At 31.3% G+C, this 12,239-nt stretch overlaps 1 protein-coding gene and 1 long non-coding RNA gene across 3 annotated transcripts; one reads left to right on the plus strand and one right to left on the minus strand.

The window, feature by feature from the left end:
* The first annotated feature begins 80 nt into the window (after positions 1–80).
* On the plus strand, positions 81–6,226 carry LOC148237497 (protein cereblon-like). Of its 2 annotated transcripts, XR_015812619.1 has the most exons (11): positions 81–175; positions 245–858; positions 3,252–3,454; positions 3,520–3,696; positions 3,771–3,872; positions 3,940–4,064; positions 4,594–5,069; positions 5,162–5,301; positions 5,369–5,483; positions 5,550–5,694; positions 5,769–6,226. XR_015812619.1 is itself a non-coding variant. In XM_088205233.1 (10 exons), coding segments are annotated over exons 1-10 (1,722 nt in total). In that variant the 5' UTR covers positions 81–174; the 3' UTR covers positions 5,869–6,226. The 2 variants fall into 2 exon arrangements, 1 of the variants encoding a protein (XP_088061359.1); XM_088205233.1 differs by lacking the exon at positions 4,594–5,069.
* Positions 6,227–10,887: 4,661 nt separating this feature from the next.
* LOC148237498 (uncharacterized) lies at positions 10,888–11,485 on the minus strand. The gene is made up of 2 exons (XR_015812650.1): positions 11,407–11,485; positions 10,888–11,341 (listed from the first exon to the last, which is right to left on the minus strand). It is a non-coding gene; the product is annotated as an uncharacterized LOC148237498 (long non-coding RNA).
* Between the last annotated feature and the right edge of the window lie 754 nt (positions 11,486–12,239).

Here is a 12,239-nt window from a genome sequence, read left to right on the forward strand (position 1 = left end):
GAAATAAACCGGGGTATTTTCGCTGGCAAATCTCTAGTAATCGACCATATTTCGTCGTTTCTATTATCGAGTGTGGCAACACTCGATAATAGAAACGGCTTATGTCAAGAAGGAACGGCTTATGTCAAAACATTGTTTATTTTTGCGCCGAGGGTGAAGACACGCGAAAGTGACAGTAGGGAACATAAAAATAGTATTCAGACCCATTGTACGAATGTCTCACTAGTTTGATATTATTTTGCAGTGAACGAAGATTTATTTGAAGACAATGATGATGACGATCAGTTATCCGAGAATGAAGTAGACCGAGTCGTAGATGAAGACGAATTGAACGAAAATGTACAATCCGAAAATTATTTTCGTTATGTAGATATCGGCGACCACGACTACGAGCACGATTTAGTAGTAGAAGAGGACGACGATAACGATGATGAAGACGACGACGATGACGATGCCGCTAATGGCAACGATGCTAATGAGGCGGAAGTAATTGCAGACGAAATAGATTTGCCAGACGAAATAGATTTGGCAGTCGAAGAGGAGTTTTCTGAACATGACGATGACGATGATGAAAACGACGAAGATTACAATGATGCTGTTGATGATGAACTGGCGATGGCCATTGTAGAAGAGCCTTCTGAACATGATATTAACGAAGATGTAGGCTACAATGACGATGACGATTACGATGATGATGAGGATGTTGATGAAGAATACCAAGAGAATCTCGGAGAATTATCGATCGTTGATATGGCACTCCAAGATGATTACAGCGATGATGATTATCAAATAGAAGCAGTAGATGAAGAAGATAGCCGCATTCAAGAATTCGACCGTAATTTACCAGCAACCCACTCAGTAAGAACTAACACTTTTTGATTAAGTTTTACTTCCACTGTAAATCTCATATCAAATACTTAACTTAAGATAATATTACATTTTGACTTTGACAGCCAAAAGACTATTGTAAATCTGTCGTGAATTTATAATTAATGTGAAAAATAGCTTTTAATTTTAAAGGCCTAGTTATTTAGCGTTATATTTGATACAGTAATTTGAATTGGTCTTTCCATCAGAAAATTGTTTATTTTTTTATAATATTAGGATGACGTTTGTACAGCGAACTTTTCAAAGTGGCCCTTATGAAATATCTCAGCTTGTGGCGTAGTTTTGACGGTCGATCTTCGTTTGCGTCCCTAAATCCTCCTAGAAGGTGTGGGTACTAGTTATCAAGCGTGTGTCCTGGGGGTGGTTGCTCAGACACTAGCCGAGGTGTAAGTTCGAGTTCGAAGATGTAGTCCGAGCGTCGAGGTGCAGTAGAGTCGAATGTGTCGAGTGCGGTTTTGGTACCGCATTATATTTACAGTCGGGTGCGTCAACCGCACTCCTACTCCGCATGTTGGAGGGGGCAGCAGGAATGCGGCGTCATTGTAGATGCTTAGTTCGCGAGCATAGTTCACAGGGACTTCATATTCGCGTTTGCTGTGACCCTGACTGACGTTGTATATGGGTATGAATCGCTACATTCATATCGAGAATTAACATCAAAATCGATTTTTACAGTTCTGTCATTAACTTACACCCTTACACATTATTTACACCCTTAAATTATACTAAATAACCATATTATTAGGCTCAAAGGTGCCCAATGAGTACTGGCGGAAGGGTTAAGCATCCCTTCCATGTTCTAAATGAGTGTCAATCAAATTATAAATAACTTGTATTTACAAAAACTTTTTATAATTTTTTATAACATTAGTTTACTTTTTGGTTGTCCAGCCTTTTGGAATTATTATATAAATACTGATGGATGGCAATAAAAAAATATATGTTTGAAAAAAATATTATTTACCTACAATGCAACTACCATCTAGTTAATTTTAAACGTATCTGATTCTTTCTTCAAAGATAACGTCGGATGTGGAGTAGTAGAGTCCTCGTTAGTACCTTTCTAAGTCTGGTCTATGAGTGTTGGGTAGTATTACTGGTTTGAGTTGATCAATCTCTTCGCTCTCGTAATGTGCGAGTTGGAGTGCTGATGTGAGCAAATTTTTTTTATACACTTCCTTAGACGATTGGGACAGAAAGCTTAATCAGTCCAATAGTCATACTGTTGAACACCACTAATGAAGGGCTCGTATTGTTCAGGTCAGAAATTTAAAACGGTTGTGGTCAGAATTTATATAAAAAGGTCAGAATGCGTCGGTCAGAATATAAGTGGTAATAAATATAAGATGGTCAGAATTTATATTAAATGGTAAGAATTATTTTCACATGGGCAGAATCATTATTTTCAGTAGGCAATAATGTTATTGTATAGTGTTGTTATTGCTGTAACGATGAAGGTTGTATTTATTAACATTATTAAGCCAGTATTTATATTATGTGATCTGTATTTTAACCTCAAGGTCAGTTTTCTGTTGACAGATAGTCAGCATAACCGACTCGTTTTGTTTGGGCTTATGACATTGTGATATGTCAACACAACTAGCCAAGAGTGCTCCGTCGCCGCTCTGTCGTTATTCCCGTTTCGTTTGTCGCATTGTATACCTTCACGTCCTGCGTACAATTAAATTAATTCTTTGAGAGTTATTTATGGGGTGTTCACTGTTCTGACCGACGCTCGCTCGTACCTTATCTGTCCACAGTATAGGTGCGAGCGAGATATTTTATAAGATATTTCTAAAATAAATAATTTATATTTGTAAATGTTATAATATTTTTTTTAATTCACATGCTCGTCCTATATTTTTATTCCGACTTTAAGCTATTTTTACTCGAACCATTTGATATTTATTCTGATTTAAAACTAATTTAAATTCTGACTATTTAATTTGTTGCTCTAATTAAGCATGAGTATGTTTCCTGAGCTGCTTTTTATAAGCAAAACCATTGTAGTCGTTTACCAATAATGATAAAGAATACGTAAAACAATACTAAATGGAACAATGTATATTGTTCGACGCGTGTCTTGAAAATCATACATAAATTGTATAATTAATTAGTATGATTAGTAGTTTTGGTTACAGTAATTGATGCTAATGGCTTTCGAAAGTCTAAGTAAAGTTTAGCACGAAATATTAAGTTTGGAGATTGAAACATAATTAGGGGTAGGGTAGTTAAATAAGATTGAATTTACTAAGATGGGGGATTATATTCCGTTCAATGATTAGCTGAGAAATATCTTCATGTTTTGTAACAAAAAACTTGATCCGTTTTGTCTAAAATAATTATAAATATATTTTTTTCAGTATTTACCAGGCCATTTCAGAATAATTCCTGGTCGAACAATTTTGGATCCCGGATGGGAAGGAAACATACCATGCCTGAAGCACGACAGTGTAGTGTTTCCTAACGAGTTTATACCGATGCATTGCACCGAAGGGCAATACCAATGGCAGCTCATTGAATTCGTTAAACATGACAAAAAATTATTTGGTCTGGTGTTCCCCGAGTGGGTACCATATTTATATTTAAAATTGGAAATATTATCATTACTAATTTTATTATATTTTGTAGTGGTCATGGCTCAATATCGAGTTATGGGGTATTATGTGAAATTATTGAAACAACTGAAGGATTGCCAGAAGAAGAGGGGGTCGCAAGACCATCATTATCACTCAAATCTTATGCCCGTCAGCGTTTTTATTTGTTGGACAAACATAAACACATAACACAATTAAATACAACTGAATTGTAAGCTCTTATTTAAACACAGTATACTATGGATTAACCTAATAACTTGTGATCAATTAAAAATTTTTATTTAGTGTTAATACGTGCAAAATAAGGGTATTAAACGATATTGTAACCGAAGATCCATTGCTAGGCCAACGAATATTTTCGCCGTTAAAACAATATTGTGAACCAAGGTAATTTAATTAATTACGATTGTAGAACTAGCTTTGAAGTTATGAAAAATATTATTGTCTTTTTCAGTGTATCAAAACGTTTTCGAAGAGCTGATGCTGTGGTGACGCCGTGGCCTCATTTTGTGTACGACTTGTTCGATATACCTAAAATAATTGGAATTATAAAGACATACTTCCAGGATTTATCCATGAGTAAGTTATAACTAACTTTTTGATTTTGAGAATGTTAATATATTTGTAAGAACTATATTGGTTCAAATTCAGGTAATATAATAGTTAAATTTTTGAATTACAAAATTCATAATTGCTGGATAAAAACATCTTCTAATAATCTTATATATTTTTTTCTTAACACTAGGATTACGCCACCCATCATATTGACGGGTTTCTGATTTATATTCCGATTTGATTTGTATCAGACAGTATTTTTTCTGTTTTTTTTTACTCCTTTTTATATTTGAACAACGCAAATAAATTAACACTTTTTATTTTCGGAAACTTTTTATCTTTAAAAATCCGGTCACTATATACATATTTTTAATGACACCTGTTAAATTGACAGGTTTATACCCGTAAACCTAGTGCTAACAATCTTCTCAGGTTCTTCTTGACACAATATAACCATCACTTCTTGGGTCGACATCTTGCTTTCTACTAGACGGCTTACATTATTTTTTGGTTAGCCGATAATTACTAATTCTCTATTTATATTTTCGTTTAGATGGAGTTGTGCGAACATTGTGGTTGTGCTCCATTTGTTTCGTCCTTTCTTGTCGACGAGTAAACTACCATTCCGGGCCATGTCTCAAATCCGTTATCTGGCATCTGGCGGAGAAAATGGAGTTCTAAGAACCAAAGGTTCTTGAGGAGTGTTTCACTGAAATTTTCATATCTATATTTTTCTGTTCTTATCTGGTTCCGAGAAGCAGCTTGGCGTGTGGTTGTCATGGAGTTCTTATTCCGATATTTTCCTGCAAAAGATCCGTTACTTTTATACTGAATTTAATATAATTACAATGTTGTATAAGTATGTTATAATTTTTTTACAAAGGTGTTTTAGATATCATTTTCAAGATTATATGGTTTAAAAGATTGTTTTGAAATTAATTATTAAATCTCATATTTTTCTAAAAATAGAATGAATCATAATTGTAAGAAATCAACGAAGCATTAATCTTTCTATAAAGTACAAAATAAGTATATACTCAGTTTTCTTCCTTTTTATATGAGTTAAATGTTAATGTGTAAGTTATGCTTATAAAACAATTTATTTTTATTACTTGTTTTAGAAAATGTGCCGAGTGATATTCTAAGTCTCTCATATTGGGTTGCAGCGAATATAGTAATACCATTCAATGAACATTTTGAGCTATTCAAAGTCGACAATGCGCTCTTGAGACTCCATATGGAATTAAAATATTTGCAAAAGGTTGAACAAATTTGAAATAATAAAATTTTGCTAACAATTTCTATCTGATTTATATTTTGTTTTTCAGTTTCAAATATTTTGCTATAAATGCAGAACGCTTAAGCTTAATACTAATATTTGCAACATTTCTCAAATATTTTCAATGAATAGTGATGTTCTTAAATCTAATTATTGCAATGTTGGTGAGTATTTGTGTATATACAACCATAAATATCTAAGATAATCTTTCTAATTTTAAATATTTTTAGGAGGTTATATACACAATGTGATTACTGTGAAACAAGTAGAAAATGTTTATTTACAAGGTAACCCATCCATTGAGTTCACATGGTTTCCTGGATATTATTGGACGATAGCCGTATGTATAAAGTGCCATGGACATCTTGGATGGAGGTGAAGATTTAATTAATTAAGGTTCAGAACATATTTTAATTAGTATGAATTGCTACAAATCTGTCTTTTTGCAGCTTTACATCTTATAAGTTGAAACCTCAAACGTTTTGGGGTATAACTAGGAGTTCTGTCACAGTGCAGTTAGACTACTCTGCCGAAGAAGATGGACCGTAAAGAGAAACCAAGAAAATCTTTGAAATTTACCTAAAATCAAAACTTCGAAAATTCAATTAAAGAAAAATAGAGTATTTGTTCAAAAATATGCTCCATTTCGAAATTTTCTATCTTTATATATTACCGTTATTATTTCTTTAGATAGCGTGTATTTTATTGTATAAGCCAAAACTATTTTTTTTAAATCGGATCTTATATATGTGTGTATATATTGATTGTGTATTATTTAATTAAGATACATTTTAGATTTATATGACAAATAAAGGCCGAAGCTCTTAATAAATTGTGTATAACTCTTAATACAAAATTTAATCACACATTATTTATATTTAGCGTTTTAATAAATTATGTTAAATTATATATATATTTTTATTTTAATTATATTCTTTATCTGTTGTAACATGCACCATTTTAGCAGATATTCAATGTTAATAATTAAGTAACATAATTTATCTTATTATGTACATGGATATTTACCAACTAATGGATTTAATGAAACTTTTCAATCCAATTTAACCCTTTGGTTATTGCATCGATTTTATAAATATGTGCGAAAAAAGTTTTGTATCTACAAATTATTGTTAAAGATTTTTAGCAATATGTTAAGGATTCATTCATTAAATTGACGCATTGATAAATTTCTCTTCTGCTATTTCCGCATAAAATCTTAGAATATTTTCATCGCTGCCATAAATAAAGGGTTAAAGTATAATAATATTAACTTTGGTTGCTGATTTCCTAACCATTTTTGAATTGTATACCATTTTTAATATAAAAACAAGTGATTTGCGACTCCTATACATTTGAAATTGGGTAATAATGTTCCGTAATGCAGCTTCTTCTGTTAGCTCAGAAAAGTAACGCTGAAGTTATTTTCGATGGATTTGAGATGGTTAAATTTTTATTTATTTTACCTTTATATTATTCTACTACATTGCAAAGTTATACAAATTTTACCAACCACCAATAACACAGTAAATTGGGGACGTGCTATTTAGGTGTCCATTGCTTTATGTGTGAGAGAACCAAAGGGAGGATATCTCACCACACACGCATGATTCGTACGTACGTATTGCAAAAAAACGTGTGAGTATTTTCTACTTCCCCAACTACACGCACCCAAATAGCACGTTACCAATTTACCGTATATTTTCAAGATTTTTTGCCTGTTCTGCAGCTTAAGAAAAATGCCCTGTATTTATGAAAAATCTTGATATGTAATAATATTCACTTCATGATAAGCAGCTCATTTTGACTGTTTCGTCATAAAGTAAGCCACAAGATCATATTTCTCTTGTATTTTTAGGAACAACCTAATGTCATATTTCAACTCAAAGGACATATCCTTTCTACAAGCGGTGTACAACAGTGTAGTAAAGAAGAACCCCATCTAAGATTATGCTTTATTTTGAACTCATTTTAGAATCAAGTTTTTTTACTCTTCCTGTTTACAATCGTCTGATGTGTTAGATTGTGGGCGGAAACAGACTATTTGTTATCCAGTTAAACAATTGGCTTATGATAATCTAAAAGGCGGTTTGATGCTTTGGCTTTGTATTTTGGCACCGATTGTATCATTTGTTCCTACAAAGTGTTTTCAAACTTTAATTAATAAACCATCTCATCTGCACAAGCGTTTGTATAATACTAATAAGAAATAAAACTTGTTTTAAGAAAGTGGCAAATAAACGAAGAAATAGTAGCAATGATCTTTGCATAAATACATGTACTAATTATCAAATATAGTATAGTATATCATTTTGTAAAAAAATATTGAGAATTTTTTGTAGTGATTTGACAAAAATACTCTTTTTCTTCATAGTTATGTTATAATCTAGAGTCTAAAACTGTGATATTTATGGAATTAAAATGTTTTTTTTTAGATTTAATTATAGAAAATAAAAGATTTACAATTCATTTAAAATTGAACATAAAATTATTATTTATAGTTATTTGCTGTAGTGTTCATGTTTTTAGTTACAGTATCGAATGATTTTTCATATTATTTATATGCTTTTAAATTAGTAAAATATTTTTACTCTTTAAAAAGTGACTTTTAATATTTTTATTCTGAATATATAACTTTAATACTATTCATGTCTTTTTTAGATTAAAAGTTAAGGAACAATAAAAAAAATAGATTATTAATTCTTAAACAGTATTTTAGTTTATTGAACAAATATTTTTTTAAATATTAATTTTATTAATTATGGTTGTTGCCAATTTTATGCAGGTAGCATTAGATTTGTCGTTAATGTTCCAGTTGACAAAAAGTTTAGTACATTATTTTACTTGATTTTGATGGTATGCAAACTTTTTATCATACAATATGAACTATTTTATTGGCGTATAAGAAATAAAGTTATATAAAAAAGTCCAATAAACTGATTTTAAGATAAACCAAGATTTTGTTGTGATCAAGATTTGGTTATTTGACTTTTTGAATTTGACTTATTGTAAGATATTCTATATTTTATTTTTTTATATGTATTACAGAAAAATCATGCATAAAACATTTTCTAAAGTTCAGACGTATTATAAGTAAGTCATTTTATATTCTAAATTTTATATAATACATAAAACCTTTTATAAATTATGATACTTGTTTGTGTATAGTGACAATGAATCGGCTTCCGAATTGAGTGATTTTCTATTGGATGTGGACTCAGATCTGCCAGAAACTGTGATCGGATCAGATGATTATGAATATGGACAATTTTCACCGCACTCAAGACCGACGTATGTTGAAACGGAAGCTACTAATAGTGACTCGTCTGAAGACGAATGTTCAAAGTTTGAAATGATTAAGAAAGCCAGAAAAATGACAAATCGTATAGGCATTAAATCGAGTCGTAGGGTAAATGTCACCGATTGGAAGACGAAAGACTACGAACCCGAAGCATGTCCCTTTCCCGTAGATAGCGGAGTGAAAGTAAAAATTAGAAATAAAGTCGAGAGCTTTGAACTGTTCTTATCTGATTCGTTTTATGAAATGTTAGCGAGAGAAACCAATACTTATCATCAACAATTAAAAAAAAAGCATATGTTGATCGAAGAAGAGATTGCAAACTGGGAAGATGTTAGCTTGAAAGAAATGAAAAAATTTATTGCGTTAATGCTGGTATTTGGATATGCCGAAAGGCTTCAACTGTACGACTTTTGGAAAGTAGAACCACATTGGAAAATGCCTCAGCTACAAGAAATAATGTCATATTATCGTTATGTAGACATATTGAAATCATTGCATTTTAATAATAACGCCACGTGTTCGGAGAAAGAAGATCGTTATTATAAAGTACAGCCGTTACTTGATTTTTTCCTTCCAGCTTTTCAAAAATCTTATACACCTTATCGTAATCTTTCTTTAGGACAATTGATGATTCCGTACAAAAAATGTAAAATCCTTTGGTTATACTCACCGTTTAGATTGTCTAAATATGGAGTTTTACTTCATACCATAAGTGAACTAGATTCTGGATATGTTTGGGATATCAGAATACATAAAAGCGAGTTTGCAACAAGGCAAAACGACGTCGACAAATTGATCGAGCCGTTTGCGGATAAAGGTTACAATATTTACATGGATAGGCAATACAGCGGTTATAACTTTACTAAACAGCTGCTCGAGAAGAACATTAATGTTTGCGGAATGGTTAGAACAGTTAACGATTTACCTTCAGATTTTAATAAAAAAGTGAGGAGTTTAAAGAAAAACGACGTTGTGCACTGTCGACAAGATAAAATACTCCTGCAGGGTTGGAGAAAGATTTCTACAATAAGAATGATTTCCACTATACATTCGTCCGCTTTTGTTAAATTTAAAGATAGAAATAAACCTCAAACAATGGTGGATTATGAAAAACATACTAAAAACTTAATGTCTCTGCAAAACTTGATGTATCATTACAATTTCAGAGGTGTTGAAATCAAATGGTCAAAGAGATTCTTTTTCTGGTTAGTCATATGTGCATTGCATAATTCTTATATCATATACCGAGAAAGTAAAAAACGTGTAATGATTACTTTTAGACAATATTTATATTCATATGCCAATTTTTTAATTAAATCAAGATTCTAGGTGTTCTTCTCGGGTTATTTTATTTTATATTGTAATAATTCTATTTGACATAACTGTACGATGCAGTAATCATAATCTTTATTTTACCATTCAAATATTCATTGTTATAAATGTTTAATTAATGAATAGTGACTTTTTATTGTTTTTCTTTACATAATAATAAATAGACATTACATATTTTTTATATAATCACAAAAAAATGCTTTTACTGAAAAAAATTATGTACAATCTTGTTTTTATATATTTTTCAAATTATCTTGAAGTTTTATTTAATCTGGTCATTTAACATACTAATTAATACATTGGAGTTGCAACAATATATAGTTTATATTTAGTAACATATTATTTTACTATTCATTAATTTTTATTTAAAGGAGTAATTTAAATAATTATTTAATTACCTACATAAATTGCTTAAAAACGAATTAAGTTGTTAAAAAAACAATTTGTCCAAGAATTCAACTTTGGATTGAGCAGGCGTCCTATTTTTATTGTTTCAAAACTATATACCTCAAAATAGCAATATTGACGTGGACTTGGTTTGGTGAATTAATTTGTAATTTAAAAAAAATGATTTCAGAGTCTCGTTACCGAGCGTTCCCATTGCGACGGATTTTATTGCCCTTGACGTGAATTTTTGACTTCTAAGTAGTGATAATTGATTTTACGCCCTTCTATTGACCAAAATTCGGTTTGAATATATTTTGACCAATACTCTCATATTAAAAGTCAGTAGTAATATCGGTTAGGATAGCTATTCTATTTTTAAAACATTATGTGATATCGAGCATTAGTTCGAGTTTTCAGGCCGATTTTATTCATACATTCGCGCGCGTGAATTGTTCACTGGTCGCGAATCAACTGACATTTATCCGACGTACAATTGCTATTGATATTTGTACATAATATATTTAATATTATTTAAATAAAATAAGTTCATAAAATTATTTATATAATGTATTTATGACAATAATTACAAGTTTGCTATTTTTAACGATGCGTTTAAACTTAACTAAATGACTTATATAACAAAGTAAATATCTATGGCTATGTACATACTTATATACAATCAGGTTTTTTATTAAAATAAAAGAGCACACACTGCGCACATCCAGATGCATATCGGTCCATCTGTATTGGAAAAGAACCATTTATCACTTCACTGATTTGATACAACGCAAGAGAGACGCTTTAACAAATTTCAGACTTCACATTTTTAATATCCATTCTTCAAAGGCGGTTAACTCCTTTGTGTCCTTGCAGCAAGCTTCCCCAGGCCGTAATGATGAAATCTTAAAGCTTAGTTATCACGTTTATTCTTCGTTGGATCACTAGTGAAGACCAAATAGTGCGATGCCTAGATTCGCCTGATGTATCCAGATAATGTAAATATATCTGAAATTGTAAACATATTTATAAGTATTAAATAAAAATATTTACCAGAAATATGTAATATTTACTTTTTTCATTTAATGGGACCTTGTGCATAAGCCCAAAGTCCCAGTTATCCCCAACGTATCATGATCACTTCTGATACCATATTCTGCTGGCTCGACCTTATATAGCAACTGATAAGGTAGCAACCGATACTATAAACATTTGCGATATTGAGAGAATTGAACGTTTATCGATGTATGTGCTAAATTAGTGTAAACATACTCGTGTCATCTTGGGTCAGATTATTTATTTGCTCAATATACATGCAAATACTTCGCAATGATATTTCGAATAGTATTATTTTATTCTCAAAAAGTGCCCCGGGCGGCACTTGCTTGGGGGCGGCATATTCACGATGGGATCGTCTAGTTTCTTAACCCCGAATGCTTTAAAATATATATATCCACGAATAGCAGGAGCTTAACAATTACCAATTAATTATTTTAAGAAATGCTGATTTTATGACCCTGCATAAAAATATATGGGGGGGGGGGGGGCGGAAATTTTAAGGATCGCCCCAGGCGGCACATACCCTAGCTACGCTACTGATTCCAAGGATTCCATAAAAAATATTGAGATGTATGGATGCTCCAAGGTTCTTGACATATGAGGCACTTGAGGATGAGGCACTCACAAATGAGGATGGCTAAAGAAATTATAAAAAAGTCATAAAACATATGTTATACCTGAATGTGGTGAAAAGGATGTTTTTATCAATTTTTACTCATCCCTACTACTATTAAATTTGATCAAATATCCATTCTTCATATAAAAAATATTATTGAATATTTTTTATGAAATGTATAAATTACATCATATATATTGTATGTATATTCACTGAAATGACTACATTTTA

Source organism: Plectrocnemia conspersa, unplaced genomic scaffold (genome assembly GCF_051122295.1).
Source record: "Plectrocnemia conspersa isolate PC_06_02 unplaced genomic scaffold, ASM5112229v1 ptg000002l, whole genome shotgun sequence".
Classification (NCBI taxonomy): Eukaryota; Metazoa; Arthropoda; class Insecta; order Trichoptera; family Polycentropodidae; genus Plectrocnemia; species Plectrocnemia conspersa.

Coding starts and splice junctions, on each gene's coding strand:
- LOC148237497 (XM_088205233.1), top strand. Junction 3,697..3,770: donor CAATTAAATACAACTGAATT/GTAAGCTCTTAT, acceptor ATTTTTATTTAG/TGTTAATACGTGCAAAATAA. Junction 3,873..3,939: donor AAACAATATTGTGAACCAAG/GTAATTTAATTA, acceptor TGTCTTTTTCAG/TGTATCAAAACGTTTTCGAA.